Source organism: Geotrypetes seraphini, chromosome 5, assembly GCF_902459505.1.
Source record: "Geotrypetes seraphini chromosome 5, aGeoSer1.1, whole genome shotgun sequence".
Lineage (NCBI taxonomy): Eukaryota > Metazoa > Chordata > Amphibia > Gymnophiona > Dermophiidae > Geotrypetes > Geotrypetes seraphini.
Genome location: NC_047088.1, coordinates 105,554,976 through 105,576,014, shown reverse-complemented (window position 1 = coordinate 105,576,014; position 21,039 = coordinate 105,554,976). Strand labels below are relative to the sequence as shown.

The 21,039-nt window shown below is 42.1% G+C and overlaps 1 protein-coding gene across 6 annotated transcripts in view; it reads right to left on the bottom strand.

The window, feature by feature from the left end:
- Nucleotides 1-21,039, bottom strand: part of STK36 (serine/threonine kinase 36) — a 393,543-nt gene that overhangs the window by 35,850 nt on the left and 336,654 nt on the right. For all 6 annotated transcript variants that reach the window (XM_033944781.1, XM_033944780.1, XM_033944785.1 and 3 more), the window contains 2 exons: nucleotides 12,166-12,313; nucleotides 11,000-11,165 (listed from right to left, as the gene is read on the bottom strand). In XM_033944781.1, the coding sequence (XP_033800672.1) occupies nucleotides 11,000-11,165; nucleotides 12,166-12,313 (314 nt within the window). The remainder of the gene's footprint in view (nucleotides 1-10,999; nucleotides 11,166-12,165; nucleotides 12,314-21,039) is intronic.

Sequence of the window (21,039 nt, the reverse complement as noted above, 5' to 3'; positions counted from 1 at the left end):
TACGATAAACTTCATTACTTTGCCCCCTAATCTCGCAAATCAACTGATAAGACCTCCGACTCTTAATAAATCTAGCCAATAGCATTCCTGATCTATTACCATATTCAAACATACATTGTTTCAACTTGGAACGCGTAAAGGCAACATCCTCCAACTGGATCTTCTGCAATTCCTTCCTTAGCTGACTAAGCTGTGTCTCCAACTGTTTAGCCGCCATCTTTTTATGTTGTAATTCCAGCCGTATAAGTGACTCTTTGAGATGTAATGAATGTGCTTCTCTAGCCCGCTTCTTCCGAGTCCCCCACTTGATTAACACCCCCCCCCGTATGACCGCCTTCAAAGCATCCCACAGCACTCCATCACCCACCTCTCCATTATCATTAACAGTAAGATAATTATCAATAGTAGAACGTATGTCAGCACATACCTCCAGATGACCCAATAATGAATTATTCAGTTTCTAATATGTATTTCCCCTTGGTTTCCTCAGACTCCGAATAGACATCCAAACTGGCGCATGATCTGTAATCTGGATTATGACAATGCATTCCGCCTACTTGTACAATCCTCCATCCTCAGCATCCTCGACTACTGCAATATCATCTACCTTAACGCCACTAAGAAAACTACCAGGAGACTAAAAATAGTCCAAAATACCGCGGTGCGCCTCATCTTTGGCCTAAAGAAATGGGAACATGTCACCCCTTTCTATCACCAACTACACTGGCTACCATTTTAATCTAGAATTCTTTTTAAATTTGCATGCTTCTGCTACAAATCGGTTAACGGCTCCTCCCCAAGTTACATAAACACACACTTTAACCTTTACTGCAGCAACAGGACATCACGGAGAACTCAATTGTTCGCCTTCCCTTCGCCTAAACACTGTCCTCTCAAAAGATTCCTTGATAGAACTTTTGCCTTCCAAGCAGCCAAGTCAAACCCATGGCTAGCACAGATGATACTCGAGGCCCCCACTTACCTATCATTCAGAAAACTACTAAAAACGTACCTTTTCAGCAAACACGACCCTTAATAATCCATTCACCTCACATGACACTTACCCCACCCCTGCCCCCTTCCGCCTTCACCAGTCCCTCCCTCCCCCACTCTCTACCTCCCCTACCTAGCTCGATCAAACCTGCAATTTCTGTAATATTGTTGTAAACCTGCACTCTTTGCAGACAGTTAAGAATCGCTGTAATTTCACGGCTGACTGCGGCAAATCACTGTAATTTATCGTAATTCAGCCTGCAATTTGCTGTTAAAAATACTTCTAATTATGCTGTAAATCTGCTTCTAATTTTGTAAACCTACTTCTAATTTTGTTGTAAATCTGCTATTCAATGCAGATCATTTGCTAATTGATGTAAACCGCCTAGAACTCTCTGGGTATGGCGGTATATAAGAATAAAGAATAATAATAATAATAACTCAGCCCTATCCGACTCTCCCCATACATTCCTATCAACCCAAATCCCATCCAACCGAGTATAAGTACCAGAAGTATGAGAGAAAAAATTTTAGTTTCTCTGCATCCCTTGGACTATACGTCGGCAATCAATCAGTTGGAACTTGTTCATAAAATTAAGAAAAGCCTTTCTAGTACGCCTATCATAGTTATACCCTCCCTTAGAATGACCCAACCCTGTTCTGGGGGTAACGCTAATATCCCTCTCCCCCACTAAAAGAGTCCCCTGCACAAAATCCAATAAGGACTTAGAAAGAGAATTGTAAAATTGATAAATTCCTCTAACCCCCGTCCCCCCGACCAAACTAATAATCCCTTGCCTCCCTCCCTACCCTTCCCCTCTCCCCATGCAACAATTATTGGATCTTTTTGTAACTGTCACTGGTTTATGCCATATAACTGTTAACCAATTCTCTGCACCTACATTGTTTAAATCGCTCTGAACTGTTTTTCGATATGCTGTAACCTCGATGTAACTTCGCTATAACTAAGCTGTAACTTCGCTGTAAATGTACAGTCTCTTATCCTGTAAACCGCTCTGAACTGTTTTGTGGTATTGCGGTATAAAAAAAATAAAGTTATTATTATTATTATTAAAACTGTGCCTGCTGTTTATTGGAACTATAAATATTGACTATAGTGAAAACAATACCCTGATAAGTCCCCCTAATCACCAAACACTGCCCCTCTCGGTCTCTATATTCAGCATTAATTACCATTCCAAAAACCTTTTTTTTTTTTTTTTTTTACCAAAATCGCCATACCCCTGTTTATGACCCCCCCAGCATGATTGGTTAGCACCACTTCATAATCCCTATGATTTAACAAATGAGAGTCCTGTGCCCGCAAATGGGTTTCCTGCAAAAAAAACACATCCCATTGCAATTTCCCCGGTTCCTTAAAGACAATGCTACATTTCCCAGAATTATTCATTCCATTTACATTCCAAGATCCCATCCGAAAAGCAGTTGAAGATACCGTTCCCAATCTCCCCTCCAACTTTTGCCCCCCTGTCCCCCAGTACACCTTCCCCCCTCCCCATCTTCAAGCCTGGTCTTAGAACAGAACGACTAGACATAAGGTCAGGGAAATGAGAACCCACTCGGCCTGCCACAAAATCCCTTGCACTCAGATGCTTCACACAACCAGTTCCCATTCAATCCATTTCATCTATGCCCCCTCATTCACTCTGTGCACTCATTTCTGACTCACAAGATAAGAATAAACAGAAAAAAAATTTGTTCCCAAAAGTCAGCGCTTTCCAGAGGCTTGCCGCATGGCCCGTTTCCCCGAACGCGCCACCATCTGCCAATCGCTCATCTTGTATTGCATCTCTGAAGCCTTATCTGTAGCCTCAGCAGCAGGAATGTTGTTACAACCCAATTCACAGAAAACATTCCATGCTTCCTTAACATTTTGAATCTTTCTGGATTGTCCATTTATTGTAATCAACAATTCAAATGGAAAAAGCCAGCAGTACTTATGGTTTTCTATATGCAACAATCTAGTGACATCCCAAAAAGCTTGCTGCTTCTGAAGTGTGGCCAGTGCCAGATCTTGATAAATCCCCACTTTAATATCCTTCCACTGAAAGTCCAGGGATTGATGCGCTTCTGCCAAAATCTCTTCTTTGAAACCAAAGTCCCCAAAGCAGGCAATTATATCTCCGGAATTATTAACCCGTGAAGAACCAAGGCTGCGATGCGCTCTCTGGATATTAATGCCCATGCAGTCTCCTTCATCAGGCAACTCCAACAGTTCCCCACAAATCAGCCGCACAACCACAAAACTCCTCCATCTCCGGTACCCCCTTAAATCATAAATTACATCGGCGAGATCGTGGTCCTCCGAAGCTGCAACTCGTGCCCCCAAAATCTCTGACTTTGGCTTTGATATCAGCCACTGCAGTTTTGATATCTTGGCGTACCCCAGCCATCTCCTGCTTAAGTTCCTAGAGCCAAGCACTTGGCATTTTGACTGTGGCCCCTTCGATTTCTTCACCAGTGCTCACCCGATCTTCCTCCTCAGAACCTGAAGACACCGGCGCCATATTTTTTCCTTGATCCGTTGCCACAGATCCAACTGCTCCTTTAGTTTAGGCACCAGGTTCAGCTGCAAAACAAAACTTTTTAAGTATCTTGTAGGTAGCCATCGTAAGATACCAGCAGTCAGCAGTGAGATGAAATTATTCGCATAAAAAAGGAGCATTTTTATACCAATTTTACACAGGCAAGATGGAGCTCAGGATCTATGCAACCATCCCGGGTTATGATGTCACTTCCTCCAGTGTAGGAATATTTGCTGTAGGATGGAAGGATTGAGAGTCCACTTGTGAGGGTCAAGTTTCCTGCTGAGGGAGTCCACGAGGATATTGCGTTCTCCTGGAACATATACAACTTGTAGATGGACCCAAAGTGTTAGAGCATAGGTCCACAGGCGATAGGCTTCTCTGCAGAGTGGATGAGATCCCAAACCTCCCTGTTTGTTGATGTAGAACATTGTTACTCGATTGTCTGTCTGTATAAGAATGTGTTTGTTGCTAATCCAAGGATGGAAGGTTGATATGTAGGGATTGTTCTTTTGTTGACCACTGACCCTGAATCTGAAGGAGGTCGAGGTGCACTCCCCAGCCCTGGTTGGAAGCATCCTTTGTTACAGTGAGAAGAGGAGGCAGAGGATGGAATGGACAGCCAGCCTGTAGGGAAGTGGAGTGAATCCACCAGAGAAGGGAATCTTGAATCTTTGCAGGAAGAGGAATCATCCTGGCGAGGGAAAGACATCGTTGATTCCAGTGCAATTTGAGGTGCCACTGTAGGGGGTCTTATGTGGAGTCTTGCATGTGGCATGAGAGAAATTGAGGCTGCTATGTGACCTAAGAGGTGTAGAATGGTGTGATCTGCTGATGGTCCGATGTCTGTCTGGAGGAAGATAGACCCTTGCAGAGTCCGTGTTTAAATGAGCTCTAATGAACATGAGGGAACGTGTTGGATTTCTGGAAGTTGATGATGAATCCCAGCTATTGTAGGCTTAGAACCGTGGTTTGGATGGTAAGCAACAAATGGTCTCTGGAATGTGCAGGTGTGCCGCCACTACAGCTAGGCACTTCGTGAAGACCCGTAGTGCTGAAGAAAGGCCAAAGGGTAGGACCTTGTACTGAAAATGTTAGTTGAGGAATTTGAAGTGCAGGAAGTGCGAGTGGGAAGGATGACTAAGAATGTGAGTGTATATATCCTTGAGGTCTAGGACGGTTAACCAATTGTATTGTTTCAATAGAGGAAGAATTGCTGGAAGAGAAATCATCCTGAACTTTTCCTTCTTGAGGCAGGCATTGAGTGGTCTGAGGTCGAGAACGTCCAACCTTGTGTCATTTTGGGGATGAGGAAGAATTTGGAGTAGAATCCCTGGTTCATTTGGCAATCTGGAACTTCTTCGATGGCACTGCTGCGCAGTAGAAGGGAGGCTTCTGCTGCAAGTTGCGGAATGTGCTGGTGTGGTACCATGGATGGGAGACGTGGTTGAAAGGGTAGACTGCGGGGAAGAAAATTGAGGCAGCATCCTTGAGAAACTATGCAGAGGACCCATTGGTCTATTGTGATGGCCTGCCAAGCCGAAAAGAAGTGAGTTAGCCACCCTCCCACTGGCATATGGTCAAAAACTAGAAGTAGGCTTACGAGTAGGAAGATTGCTTTTGGTTCCTTGTACACTATTTCTAAGTGTTAGGAGAAGACTGCAATCTTTGTAGGGCAGGTCGATTCTAAGAAACAAATCTACATCACAGATAATACTGCTAAAAAAAACCTGTTGATGATATGCTCTTTGATAAGAAAATGAAGAGGAAGGGCGTCAAAATTGTTGGGGTTGCTCTGATGGATGCGCTGAGAGTTCCCTACTAGTTGAGAAATCTTCCTTAAGTTGTGAGAATGTCACTTGCACATTTTCACCAAAAAGACTGTCTCCCAAGTAGGGAGCATCTGCCAGTCTATCGCGAAAGTCTTCTCTAAGATCTGATGCTCTAAGCCATGCTGTCCGTCTAGCGGCTATGGCCATCGCTGCCATTCAGGATGTCATGTCATAGGCATCACAGTTGGATTTAATTAAATGGTAAGTGTATTCTTGAAGGGCAATGAGAAGATTTGGTGTTGCTTCTGGGGAAGCAGCTTCTAGATGTTGCAGAATAGAATGTTGAAAATGGCGAATTTGCAGCTGGTGAGCAATGATCTTGGATGAGAGCACAGAACCTTTGTGCATCTTGCGACCTATAGAATCAAGGAGACGATGATCCTTTCCTGGGGGCGCACTTAATGGAGATTTTGATGTCTTAGCCTTTTAAACTACCAGACTCCAATACCATTGAATGATGAGGGAGCTGCTGAAGGTTGTGACCAGGTGCTTTTTGGAACTTATATTTCAACTCCAAATGTTTGGAAGCTGTGGATACTGAAAGGTTTTTTTTTTGACAATTAGCTAATTGCAGGTCTTGTAGAACTTGATGTACTGGTATTGCAATGAGTTCCCTTATTGGAGTCTTACAGGTTTGAAGAATAGCTTGAAAATCCTTGCTGCCTGTAGGTATTGCTGCTTGACTAAGGCTAAGCAGGGAAGACACCTTTTGCAAAAAATTTGGATAAGAGTATTCTTCTGTTGGAACCAGCTGCATGGACTAGAGCAGTTGAGGTGATTGATCAGGATCTGAATTAGGAATTACATCAGGATCTGACCAGTCTAGAGGAGAAGGAGCACCATGCATTGGAGAGGAGCAGATAAGAATATAAGAACATAAGAGTTGCCTCCGCTGGGTCAGACCAGAGGTCCATCGCGCCCAGCAGTCCACACCCGCGGCGGCCCATGAGGTCCATTGACCTGTTAAGTGTCCCTGCCTTTCCTGTACCTATCTCTATGTCTATCTGTCCCTGCTTTTCCTATACCTGTCTTTATGTCTATCTGTACCCCTCAATTCCCTTATCCAGTAGGTATTTATCCAAACCTTCCTTGAACCCCTGAAGCGTGCCCTGCCCTACCCTACCACATCCTCTGGTGTCCACCACCCTCTGAGTAAAGAAGAACTTCCTAGCATTTGTTCTAAACCTGTCCCCTTTCAATTTCTCCGAGTGCCCCCTTGTATTTGTGGCTCCCTTCAGTTTGAAGAATCTGTCCCTGTCTACCTTCTCTATGCCTTTCAGGATTTTGGAGGTTTCTATCATGTCTCCTCTAAGTCTCCGCTTTTCCAGGGAGAAGAGCCCCAGCTTTTCTAACCTGTCAGTGTATGAAACGTTTTCCATACTTCTTACCAATTTAGTTGCTCTTCTCTGGACTCCCTCCAGTATTGCCATGTCTTTCTTGAGGTACGGTAACCAGTACTGGACACAGTACTTCAGATGGGGTGCACCATCGCACGATACAGCGGCATGATGACTTCCTTCGTCCTGGTCATGATGCCCCTTTTGATGATACCCAACATTCTGTTTGCTTTCCTTGAGGCTGTCGCACATTGTGCCGATGCTTTCAATGTTGTATCCACCAACACATCCAGGTCTCTTTCAAGGTTACTTACCCCTAGCAATGATCCTCCCATTTTGTAGCTGAACATCGGGTTCTTTTTCCCCACATGCATGACCTTGCATTTCTCTACGTTAAAGCTCATTTGCCACTTTTTTGCCCATTTTTCCAGTTTCGTTAGGTCCCTTTGAAGGTCCTCACAGTCTTCTGTGGTTCTAACCCTGCTGCAGAGTTTGGTGTCATCTGCAAATTTTATAACCTCACAATTTGTCCCCGTCTCCAGGTCGTTTATAAATATGTTGAACAGGAGCGGTCCCAGTACCTACCCCTGCGGAACTCCGCTCGTGACTCTTTGCCAGTCTGAGTATTGGCCCTTTACTCCAACCCTCTGTTTCCTACCCTCCAATCAATGTTTGATCCATCGGTAGACATCCCCTTCCACCCCGTGGTTCCACAACTTTTTAAGCAGCCGTTCATGGGGTACCTTGTCGAAGGCTTTTTGGAAGTCAAGGTAAATGATGTCAATGGATTCCCCTTTGTCCATCTGGCTGTTTATCCCTTCGAAGAAGTGCAGTAAGTTTGTAAGGCATGACCTTCCTTTGCAGAAGCCTTGCTGGCTCGCCCTTAGCTGTCCATTGCTTTCCATGTGCTTGCAGATGCTGTCCTTGTCCATCATCTTTCCCGGAACTGAGGTCAAGCTCACTGGCCTGTAGTTTCCCGGGTCTCCCCTTGATCCCTTCTTGAAGATAGGTGTGACATTTGCTATTTTCCAGTCCTCCGGGATCTCCCCAGTTTTTAAGGATAGGTTATAGATTTGCTGGAGCGTAACCGCTATTTCGTTCCTCAGTTCTTTTAGCACCATTGGGTGGATTTCGTCTGGGCCTGGTGATTTGTCACTCTTTAATCTATCTATCTGTTGGAGGATATCCTCTTGGCTTACCTCTATTCGCTCTAGCTTTTCGTCCTGATCCCCACTTATGATTTATTCGGGTTCTGGAACATTGGATGTATCCTCGCTTGTGAAGACCGGCTACCTCTTTTCCCTCTCTCACCACTCCCTTCATGTTTCCATCATCCAAAGGCCCCACTTTCTCCCTCGCCGGTTGCTTCCCCTTCACGTACTTTAAGAATGGTTTGAAGTTTCCCGCTTCCCTTGCCAGCTTCTCCTCATATTCTCTTTTTGCTTCCCTAACCACCCGGTGACATTCCTTTTGTTGTTTTTTGTGTTCCTTCTGGTTGTCCTCAGTTGGGTCCTTTTTTAAATTTTTGAACGATATTTTCTTGTCCCTTATCGCCTTTTTCACTGCGTTTGTTATCCACACTGGGTCTTTTGTTCTGTTCTTTTTGCAACCCTTCCTAAACCTGGGGACGTACAGGTTTTGTGCCTTGTGCACCGTGTCCTTGAGTAGGGACCAGGCTTTCTCTATGGTCTCCATCTTCCCTGAGCTGCTTCTGAGTTTTTTTCCCACCATTTTTCTCATAGCATTGTAGTTCCCTTTTCTGAAATTTAGCGCTGTCGTTGTGGTTCTCTTCACCTTTGATGTTCCTACTTCTAGTTTGTACTGGATCATATTGTGATCGCTGTTTCCCAGTGGCGCTAATACTAGTACCTCCTTTGCGGGTCCCCCTAGCCCGTTGAGGATTAGGTCGAGAGTGGCATCTCCTCGCGTTGGATCCTTGACCATCTGCTCCATGAAGCAATCCCTCACAGCCTCCAGGAATTTTGTTTCCCTCGCGCAGTCGGAGTGTCCGATACTCCAGTCTATCCCAGGGTAGTTGAAATTCCCCATCACCACCACACTTCCTCCTTTGCATTCCTGCCTCAATTCAGCCTCCAGATCTTGGTCGTTGGCTTCCGGCTGTCCCAGTGGGCGATAGTACAGTCCCAGTTTTATGTCAGTCCCATTTCTTCCTGGTAACTTAACCCAAAGTGATTCCAAACCGGCCGCCCTTATTGCTGTTTCCATCCTGGTCGAGTGAATGTAGTCCTTTATATATAATGCTATTCCTCCACCCTTCTTGTACGTTCTGTCCCTCCTATAGAGTTTGTACCCGGTAGGACCACATCTCATTTGTTGTCCTCGGACCACCATGTCTCTGTGACTCCAATTATGTCCAGGTCCTCCTTGTTGGCTATGACTTCTAGTTCTCCCATTTTGGCTCTCAGGCTCCTTGCGTTTGTGTATAAGCAATTGTAGTCCCAGTTGTTTGTTTTCCTTGCTGGATTCTCTTGTGGTTTGTTGCTCCCGCCGACTCCCTCTAGGGCTGCCAGCTCTTGAGTTTCGTTTTGTTCTCCCTCCTTCTGTGGTGTGTCCTCTATGTCCTCAGCCTGCTTCCCCGATTTCCCAAATGTCATATGTCCCTTTAGCTCCTGCTGTTCACTCTTTTTTTTGCTCTCCAGTTTCAGTTGTTCCTGGGACCCCAGGTTACATCTGGAGATGGTGCTAAAGGGCCTGAAAGCATAGGGTCCTCTGAGGGATATTGCTGAATACAGGCAGAGCATTGCTGGCCCTTCAGAACTGGAGGAGTCTGAGGAGAATGCTGAAATAAAGCAGCACTCTCCTGCATAAACTGTTGGAGAAGCAGGAAAAAATTAGAAACAGCTTGCATGGAGTCTGAGCCCTAGGAAGGGGGATCTGGGTAAAGACACTTTTGTGTTTTCCTTCTTCCTCTATTTTACTTTTATTACATTGTATTTCTTTCTTTTAGCTCTTCTGTTTCGTATCAGTCAATTATTACCCTGCCTGTAACTGATACGGTTTTTATTTTAAACTGTAAACCATTTAGAAGTCTCTGATAGACGATATATCAAAAATCAAATAAGCTTGAAACTTGAAAGAGGGACACTTAGAAGGAACCTGCTCTTTAAAGGGAAGTGTTGAAGAGGCTCCCCCGTTTAGATTTAGAGTGACTTTTGGTAGGCTTTGAAGTGCTACCTGAAGCCAATGATTCAGGCCTGGAGAGGACGACGAGGCTGAGACTGTAGCATAAGAAATTGATAAAACCGCTTCACATTCTCAGTTGGAAATGATATCAATTTTTTTTTTTTTTGTGAGGAAGAGAGGGGAAAGCTGCGACCTGTCAGGAGCGGCTGAAGAAAAAACTGACAACCTGAGGGGAGGGGCTCTAAGTGTAGGGACTCCTGCACATGCCCAGCAAACTCAAAAGCTTACCTAGCTAGGGTAGAGCACCGGCACTCAGGCTCAGTCAGAGGATTTCACTAACCAGTGTGCCTGCATATCGCCTGTTTGTCTCTGGAGAAAATTGGATGCAAGCGATAATGCTGAGAGACATTTGTGAGGCTGAAGAAGTTTGTTCAATTTGTTTGCCAACACATTCTGCTTCCCCGCCAAATATACTGCCCTGAGAAGAATCCCATGAGCAGTGGCCCAATTTCAAATTTCAACTGACTCTATACAAAGGGGATAAGATCTTGTGCCTCCTTGTTTGTTCAAATAGAACTTGGCAAACTGGTTGTCCTACTATTGAAGGAGGTGATCCTAGAATGTTTTGAGAGTATTCCTGATTGCAGAGTCTGTTCATGGTGACCCTGATTGCAGAGTCTGTTCATGATGACACCATATTCCCTGAGTGTGGAGACAATCTAGATGAGCTCCCCAGCCCAGCATCGAAGCATATGTGGTTAAAAGTTGGGGAGGAGGCTGGAATGGGAGACCCCCAGGTAAGACTGTGTGGTACCATCCACCATTTGAGAGAATGCTATAGACCTGGGGTCATTTGTACTGGATTAGATAAAGATCCCACGGCTTGGGACCATCAAGTTGATAAGGTCCACTGTGGAACCCTGAAATAAAGGCTTGCAAATGGGGGTCACATGAACTGTCGATGCCATGTGGCCCAAAAGTCTAACATCTGGTGTGTGGAAATTCGCTTGAGGGTAGAAATTGTTTGACACCGGTGAATGAGATTGTGAATGAGATTCTAGAAAGCTTTAAAGTAGTTTTACTTGACACCAAGGACAGGCACATAATCCTTTTATATGACTTGGAGAAATGAGGTATTATCACATACCTGAAGAAGATGAATTGGGATCTCCGAGTCTCTTAAGGCATCTAGAATGTTGAAGAACATCCCTGGTTCAAGGTCGATAGCAAAAGGAAAACAGAGAAGCTGGCACACCTGCAGAACCACTACATGGACTCGATCATGCATGCTTTTTTCATTTCTCTGGCTGCAACTATTGAGAGAGGAACAGAAAGCAAGAAGGAGAGATGCAGCAGAAGGCTCATTCATACCATGGACATATTTTAATATCTACATTGCATCCACATGGCCTACTATTATCAGCCTCTCTGAATATCTACACCCCATTATATCCCAATATCCAGCCATTGTCAGGTTCACTGGAGCCATACTCCTGATTTTCTTGATTGGTACCTTATTCCCTATACACCTTCCTGCACCCTCCGTTCTCAACAAAACTTATTAGCAATTACAAATACTACTAGACAATCATCATACAATATTACCAGACACCACATCTTTTCAGTCACAGGGCCAACCCTATGGAATGCCCTACCTTCTTATCTTAAACTGGAAGGAGTGTGTGGCGCAGTGGTTGGATCTACAGCCTCAGCACCCTGGGGTTGTGGGTTCAAACCCCGCACTGCTCCTTGTGACCCTGGGCAAGTCACTTAATCCTCCATATCCCCAGGTACGTTAGATAGATTGTGAGCCCACCGGGACAGAGAGGGAAAATGCTTGAGTACCTGATTGTAAAAACCGCTTAGATAACCTTGATAGGCGGTATATAAAATCCTAATAAACTTGAAACTTGGAACCTTCCCTTACTAAATTCAAAGTTCAGTAAAAAACATTTATCTACAATGATGTGTTCAGTCAATACCCAGCATTTAGTCACTAGGTCAGTTGCTTTTGGAGGGTGTTCTGCGAGACAGGGGGCAGATCCCTGATTTCCCTTTTCTCTCTGTCCTCTCAAATTTTGTAGTTCTCTCTTTTGCCCTCTTCTTTCCCATTCATTTCTGTATTTCTGTTTTATATTGATTTTTGAAAACCGCCTAGACACTTTGCAGTGGCGACATATCAAATGATAATTAAACCTGGAACTTTGTTTTGTGATAACATTACATCCCCAGCACATGCGTAAGATCAGTGGTCATCAGTCTTGCCGTCCCACTACACAGGGTTACCAAATGCTCCATTGTCTGACTACTTACACCTGTCTTAGTTGCTCCAGGAAATCAAGAGATATTAGTTTGTTTAGTGTTGCCATGATGATACTGTTGCAATGTGACAGGCAAGAAAGACAATGGTAAGGTTCATGTGTGAAGGTAAAAAGTGCCAGGCTGAGAAACGTTTCCACACCTAAGGGACAAGAAAATGGGAATACCATTTTTAGATGGAAAGTATGTCAAGATTCAAGATGATGCACAATCATTAGGAAACATTTAACCATGAAAATGGACCTGCAAAAACGAGAAACACTTATAATATGATAGTCAGAGACAGCTGAATACTATCAAGATGCCTCTAACAGCAAATTTTCAACCAGATTTAGGCATCTAGTGCCTGATATACAAATGCACTTATTTGGATAGCAGAACCTGATATCTAGAGAAGAGTCACTGGCCAGGACCATCAATTGATTTTTAACAGCACTCTTTATCTTTATCATAAAGCATATAAACCCCTATAACATCCCATAAAGTGAAGTTACTTACCTGTAGCAAGTGTTCTTGGAGGACTGCAGAAAAGGTATTCTTACACATAGGTGTTGTTATCCAGATGGAGCCCAGTGTGGATGCTACCCAGCACATTGTAACTTTATGAGGCTTTTGGCAACAGTTCCACCACACGTATGTGAGTGCCTTCCAGCCTGATGCGCAAGCACAGGACCCTCAGTAACAAAATAGCTAAAAAAAAGAATTCAATTCCAAGAGAAGATGGGAGTGATGTAAAGACACTAGTCCTGCTGTTCTCAAAGAACACTTGCTACTTTGCTTTCTCCAAGGACAAGCAGGACAGTAGTATCTTTAACACATGGAAATCCCTAGCTACTAGGCTCACCGAAAACAACACTAGGATAATAGTCTTGCAATGGCAAGACTAACTTGAATCCAAGTAACCTTAACTTATGTACAAATTAATTGCGGAGGGACAGCCAAGAACAGAAAAAAACTGGGACCTAGGATGGTGGAGTTGGATTCTGGACACCAATCAAATTCTGTAGGACTGTCTGGCCAAACCAACAGTTATGTCAAAATTATGTTGTATTGCTAATTGGACAAAGTGCGCTTACCAATGGCTATCCCAATCTTTTCAAACTTTGGCGCTCATTATCTTCAGTAAAAACAAAATCAAAGCAAAACTGTATTCCAACTGCTGAGGAGCTGCTAATTTTTTTTAACAGCAAAATTACTCTCATTAGGGATACCTTTCCTGCTATCAATCCTGATGACTTCTTCTTAGGCTCTAATGGGTTAACATTAACCTTTGTGGACCATTTTTGGAATGTCTTCAACCTTGTTTTGGAATTTCAAGTCTTAAAATTATGTGAAAAATTGAAGAGGTGCAGTTGCACTTTGGATCCTTTTCCTTCTTATCTCTATGGTGATATCCCTCCACAGGCTATTACTTGGCTGACTTTACTATTAAACCATTTTTTTTAGTAATGGTCATTTCTCGTTGAATATGGGCAACATAATTTTAACACCTTTGTTGAAAAGTGCTGATTTGGACCCTTCGGTTCCTTCCCATTATCGCCCAATTGCGAATATACCTTTAATGACAAAAATGATGGAATCAATTATTTCTAATCAACTTTCCAACTATTTAGAGAAATTTTCTATCCTATTGCCATTTCAACATGGGTTTGGACCAAATTTCAGCACAGAAACTCTTTTATTGTCATTAATTGCAAAGATCCAAAATTTACAGATGCAAAATAAATGTGGTATTGTTACAATTCGATCTGTTGGCTGTGTTCGATGTGGTTCACCATGATATTTTGATTCGTATGTTAGCTGATATATGTTTAAATATATGGTTTTGGATTGGTTTAGCAAATTTATTTCACAACGTTCTTATGAGGTACATCTAGAGGGTAAGGTTTCATCTTCATGGACACCCAATTGTGGGGTGCCACAAGGTTCCCCCTTGTTACCAATTTTGTTTAACATCTATATGACCTCATTGAAAAACTTTTGTCTTTCATCTGCAGAGACTATATTTACTTATGCGGATGATATTTTCATCCTACTAGAAGTCAGTCACGATCTTAGTGATTTGGTTTTGGGCATAGACAGTTGCATTTCCAAATTGCAGATATGGGCGACTTCCATCAAAATGAAACTGAATGCTTCAAAATCTAAAATGCTTTGGATCGGGCTTAGATTAGAAAATCTCCCTGCTAATGTTGCATTGAAATCAGGTATCTCATTACACCTCGATTTTTCCTCCAGAATCTTGGGTATTATTCTGGATTCTTCTCTTACATTTCATGACCAGATAAATTCTTTGGCAAATAAATTTTTCTTTAGTTTGCGTATGCTGAGGAAAGTTAGGTCACTATTTCATCAAGAACATTACTTAGTATTGGTACAGTCCACTGTGCTTGCTCAGTTGGATTACTGTAATTCTGTTTACTTGGGCATTAAACTGGGTAGTCTAGATCGGCTACAATTGATACAAAACACAGCGGCTAAACTTATCTTTGGAAAGAGAAAGTACATATAGAAACATATAGAAATAGACGGCAGATAAGGGCCACGGCCCATCCAGTCTGCCCACCTCAAAGACCCTCCCCTACCTTTTATTGTGAATAGATCCCACGTGTCTGTCCCATTTGGCCTTAAAATCAGGCACGCTGCTGGCCTCAATAACCTGAAGTGGGAGACTATTCCAGCGATCAACCACCCTTTCAGTGAAAAAGAATTTCCTGGTGTCCCCATGCAGTTTTCCGCCCCTAATTTTCCACGGATGCCCCCTTGTTGCCGCTGGACCCTTGAAGCAGAAGATATCTTCTTCCATCTCGATGCGGCCCGTGAGATGTTTGAATGTCTCTATCATGTCACCCCTCTCTCTGCGCTCCTCGAGTGAGTATAGCTGTAATTTATCCAGCCTTTCTTCGTACGGGAGATCCTTGAGTCCCGAGACCATCCGGGTGGCCATTCTCTGAACCGATTCCAGTCTCAGTCCAGTACGACCATGTATCCCTATTATTGAGAAAGCTTCACTGGCTTCTAGTTCATTATAGGATACAGTTCAAGAGCGTATGTGTTGTCTTTAAGTTCCTTTATGGAATATTTGATCCCTCAATTCCTTTATGTTGGAATGCTACTAGATCCTGTTATTCGAGGATTACAACAAAATATAAACTATCATTTCCTTTCTTTAGAGGACTTAGATGTGCTGGGAAGTTTAGTAAATCTATGGCATTTAAACACATTAATCATTTGGCATTTAAACACATTAATCATCTGGATTTATATCCCTTTCTCAAACTCCCCACTCATCAAGCAGGTCACATTTTAGATATGGTTTTAGTTCCTAAAACAGCCATTTCTAACTATTCTCTTGGATCCAATTTTCCAGTCCCTTGGTCTATCATCATTTTGTCTCATTAATTCATAGTAGTCCTCATTTTATGGTTCCCTCTGCCCATAAAACCTTTGTTTCAAGAGACCTGCGTAAACTTTCATCTGAATCTATAACTTTTGTTTTCGATTTAGAACCGTCTGAAATTATTACAGGTTCATTAGACGACTCCCTCTCTTTTTGGAATAGAAATATTACATCTCTTTTAGATAAATTAGCACACCCCCAGCTTAAAACTATTACCGCTCGGAAAATGCAAAATCCTTGGTTCTCAGCTGAACTGAACATTATAAAAAAACAACTGCGATCATTGGAGCGCAGATGGAGACATCAAAAAATCATTGTTAATTTAGAAAAATTTAAAGAACATTCAAGATATTATAAATCTAAAATCAATAAGGCAAAAATGGACTATTTTTCACAACTAATTGAAAAAGCTCGAAATCCTTCTACTCTTTATTCAATTCTTAAATCAATACAACCTAATACCAAACGGTCAGATCAGACAAACATCAATCTACCAACTGCTCAAGAATTGGCAAATTATTTCATAGATAAAATAAACTTTATTAGGACAAATTTCAATTCACAGTCTATCCTAGACCCTGCATCTGATCAACTTTCCTCACTCCCATTGTCCTCTAAATGTTCTCATTTTAAACTCCCCAGCTTGAAAGAAATAGAATCCCTTATTAAAACCATTAATACCAAAGGTTCACAAACTGAAAAAATTCCCCCTCTCATTCTTAAGCAATACTTCTCTATTTTCGGTCCATTTATTCTTGTTCTGGTGAATAAAAGTCTTCAAGAAAGTACCATGCCATCAGATTGGAAGAAATCCATTATCCATCCCATCATCAAAGATTACAAAATCAGTTCCGAGGTTCATTCGAACTATAGACCTATTGCTAACATTCCTTTTTTAGCAAAGCTGACAGAGAAGGTGGTCTTTAATCAACTCGCCGAATTTGTTGAAAAAAACTAATATTTTGCACCCTAATCAAACCGGTTTTAGGCAATATCACTCAACTGAGCATTCCTTATTAGGCATGTCCACATCAATTCTTTATTTTTTAGACCACCATAAATCTGTCCTTCTTATCTCTTTCGATTTGTCATCAGCTTTCGATACCATTGACCATAGCCCTCTTATGGAAAGACTACAGTCCATTGGAATTACTGATCAGGTCTTCTCCTGGTTTAGATCCTATTTTACTAATCGTTCTTCAACCATAACCTTTAATAATAGTTCATCAGATGTATTTTCAGTTAAATATGGCATTCCTCAAGGTTCCATCCTCTCTCCATTGTTATTTAACATTTTTTTAGCTCCGCTTCTGACCCTTTGCCAATCTATTGGCTTTCATGTCTTTGCATATGCAGATGACATTCAGCTTATACACCAGCTAGAATATAATAACCCTGACGAAATAACATCTGTCAATAGGAAACTTGAGCTTGTCCATCAATGGCTCAAGACTAACCGATTAGCCTTAAACATTGAAAAAACTAAGGTTATGTTTTTCCCATGGAAGGATGACCAAAAGCTGCTTTCTCTTATTACCATTAAAGGCTCAACCTTAAAACTAACAAGGAGTTATCTTTGATAATAAACTCACTTACCACGAACATATTAATAGCATTGTTAGATCCACATTTTTTAGACTACGGCAAATTCGTTCAGTTTCAAAATTTCTATCCCCTAAATCCATAAATATTTTAATTCATTCTTTGGTAATTTCAAAAATTGATTATTGTAACGCGTTGTTCAAAGGTATTGCTTTAAAAGAAATCCGTCGTTTACAAATCATACAAAATGCTTCTATAAAACTCATAAAAAAAGCAAAAAAATTTGATCATGTTATTTTATTATTCAGGGAAGCACATTGGCTCCCTGTAGCCCATCGAATAACCTACAAATTAAACTTATTAGTCTTTAAAAGTCTTCTATGTAAATCTCCCTCTTTTATTTACAGAGTTTTGATCCCTTATACTCCAATTAGATTGCTTAGATCTATTGATCAACATCTTCTGACAGTTCCTTCTTTAAAAATTATAAATACACGGCGAAATTCAATCTTTTCCGTCACAGCACCTCAAACCTGGAATTTACTTCCAATCAATATTCGAGAAGAATTAGATTTGGTTAGATTTAAAAGTAAGCTCAACTGCTTTCTTTTTAAAGATGCATTTGACAGCTGAGATAACCAGAATGTACGACCTGACTAAAGTTTTTTATAGATCTCAATATATTTACTACTCTGGCCTCCCTTCGTTTTTCCTTCCTAATGTTGTTTACCATATATATTTTCTTTAACCTTCTCAAAATTGTATTTCTTCCCCTTCTCCTTTCCCTTTGTACCCCATGTTTGTCTTAAGTTTTTTTTTAAATTAAATTGTCAGTCTCCCTCTATTAACTTATGTTTATTATTATACTATGTACATCGCTTAGAATGTTAAATAAGTGATTAATCAAATATTGAATAAACTTGGAAACTGGTCGAAATTTGGAATAAGCTCCCTGACTCTATCAGATCGATAGGTCAGTTACAACAATTCCGGAAAGATCTAAACACTTGGTTGTTTACACAATATCTTAAAAGCTTACCTCTGAAGTGCTGTAGTAATAGTCTTTAGTCTTTTAATTTTATAACTACCAGTGCTGTTTCTGGAAATGATACACCAATAGCACTCTCTCTCTCTCAGGCCTACCTTAATGTCTTTCTAATTTAATCAATTGTGAACCGAGTTGAGCTCCTTCGGGAAATGATCTGGTATATAAACTGAAGATTAGATTGGATTAGATTAGAAGGATAAGGCTCAATTGCAGGCCAAGGTATGCAGTGCATTTTCTCCAGGATGGACATAAAGTTATGGGAAGAATGTTGGCAAGACAACTGACTTGTTCAAGGTGGAACTGCAACACCACCTTAGGAAGTAACTTAGGATGCATGTGGAGAACTACTTTTGTTATGATGGAATCTAGTGTAAGGTGGAGCAATTACTAGGGCCTGAAGCTCACGGACTCTGCAAGCTGAATTGACCACCACCTACCATTTACCACAAGAGCATCCAGGTCAGTTACTTCAGATGAATGGACTCTGGAGGCTTAAAAAGAGCTTGCAACCACTGGCTAAGGAAGATGTTGAGATCCCATGACACAGTGTTTGAGAAGGGGCTTTAAAAATCAAACCTCTCATGAACCAAACAGCTAAAGGATATATAGAAAAGGGCTTGTACTCCCTCCCCTATACACACACAGTGGTAAAAAGTACTGATTGAAGAAATGTGAACCCTTACAGAACTGGTTTTCAAAGCAGGTACTCAAGCAGCTTTTGTGTAGGACAAGTAACAGGATCTAGGGCATTGCCCTCTCACCAGACAGCTAATCTTCTCCATTTTAAGGTGCAACACCTCTTGCTGGAATCTTTCTTGAAAGCCTACAAAATCCTGAAGGCACCCTCAGGAAGAGACAAGGAGGCAAAATTCTATGCTCTCAATAACCAGGATGTGAAGGCCCGTGTCTGGAAGGTGGGATGCAGAAGAGACCCCTCATTCTGCATGAGGGTCTGAAAACAGTACAACCTCCATGGTTCTTTGGAGGATAACTCCAGAAGTAGAAGGAACTAGATCTGCCTCAGCCAGTAATGCACGATTAGTATCATGGTCCCCCATTCTTGCTTGAGTTTCAACAATGTCTTCCCTATTAAAAGGATGGGAGGATAATAGTAATAACTTTATTTTTATATACTGCCATACCACAAACAGTTCTAAGCGGTTTACAGGGGAAGAGACTGTATACAGACAGCAACATTACAGAGAACTTTCAAAATTACATTGGCATGTTAAGTTTAGTCAAGTTAATCTGGAAGTGTTTTGGAAGTACGCCAAGGTTGAAGTGGGGTCAGAGAAATTTGTCAAAGAGATAAGTTTTGATTGACTTCCTAAACGTTTGGTACGAAAGTGCGTTTGAGATGATGTTGGTTAAATATTTGTTCCATTTGGCTGCTTGGAATGAGAATGTTCTATCGAGGTATCTCTTTTAGGTACAGCCCTTTAGGGATGGAAAAGCGAACAAGTAGGTACTGTGTGTATTCGCTGTGCCTGGGAATTCAAATTAGTGAGACAGATAGGTTGGGGATGAACCTGTCATGATGTTGAAGCAAAGGCAAGCAAACTTAAAAATGACCCTTGCTTCCACAAGCAGCCAGTATAGTTTTTTGTAATACGGGCTTACATGGTCTGATTTCTTGAGGCCATAAATGAGACGGACTGCAGCATTTTAGACGATTCTCAGTCGTTTGATGGTTTTCTTGAGAGATCTCAAGTATATAATATTGCAGTAGTCTAAGGTACTTAAGATCAGGGATTGAACCAGCAGTCAAAAGGAGAAGAAATCGAAGTAGTATACAGGAGAGTTCTGCTGCACAAGGGATGGGAGGGAGGAAAGGATAGAAGCTGGGCAAGGTTCTGTTGCACAGTGGGATGGGAGGGAGGGACGAAAGAAAGGACAGAAGCTGGGCAAGGGTTCTGCTGCACAGGGGATGGGAGGAAGGGGAGGAAAGATGCTGCACATGTGGGGGAGAGAAAGGAAAGAGGACGAATTGGGATGAAGGAAGAGATGATCATGTACATACCCCGAAAATAAGACCCAGTGCATTTTTTGGGCCCAAAATTAATATATGACACTGTCTTATTTTCGGGGAAACATGGTACATGAGCTTCCCAGCCCAGGTGGGATGCATCTGTGGTCAGAATTTTGTGTAGAGATGGAATTTGAAATGGGAGTCCAAGAGTCAAATTGGACCAAGTTAACCACCAGCAGAGAGATTGTTTGAGCTGTGGTGTGACTACGATCACAACTGCCAGGTTCCCTGTGGCTTGATGCCACTGAAAAGCCAGAGTCCACTGGGCTCTCCTGAAAAGATGTACCATGGAAGAGACATGTACTGTGGAGACCATGTGGACTAGCAATATCAACATCTGCTGAGCTGTAACCTGCTGGCTGCTATGAATCTGGTCAGTGATTGCAATGAGAGCAGTTGATTGTCTGTCGGCTCCGGGCGGCTTTCCCGCAGAGGAGAGAATCCTGCATTCACCGTGGGCCTCATCTGGGGCAGCCTCCTTGGAGCGGCTGGGGCACGGGCAGTGTGTCTGGGAGGGAATGCATGGATGGGAGAACATCGCAGGGGAGGAGACATAGGCATCCTGGGACTGTCTGCCAAGTCTCTTCCCTGAAGAAGCCCTTTCTGGAAACGTCAATCGCTCCTCCTAAACTTACTTGCTCCACTTCATCACTGACGCTGAAACCGTGGATTGAAGACAAAGTTTTATTTTATTTTTCTTTCCAGCTTATGATTTATCTTTAATCTTATCTATTGTTTTGCCTTTTGTCTTTGTTTTGTTCTATTTCTATCATTTAAATTTCTCCAGAATTCTACTGTTCAACGGCTCCCCCTTCTGCTTCTATTCCTTTCTCTCCTCTCTTCTACCTT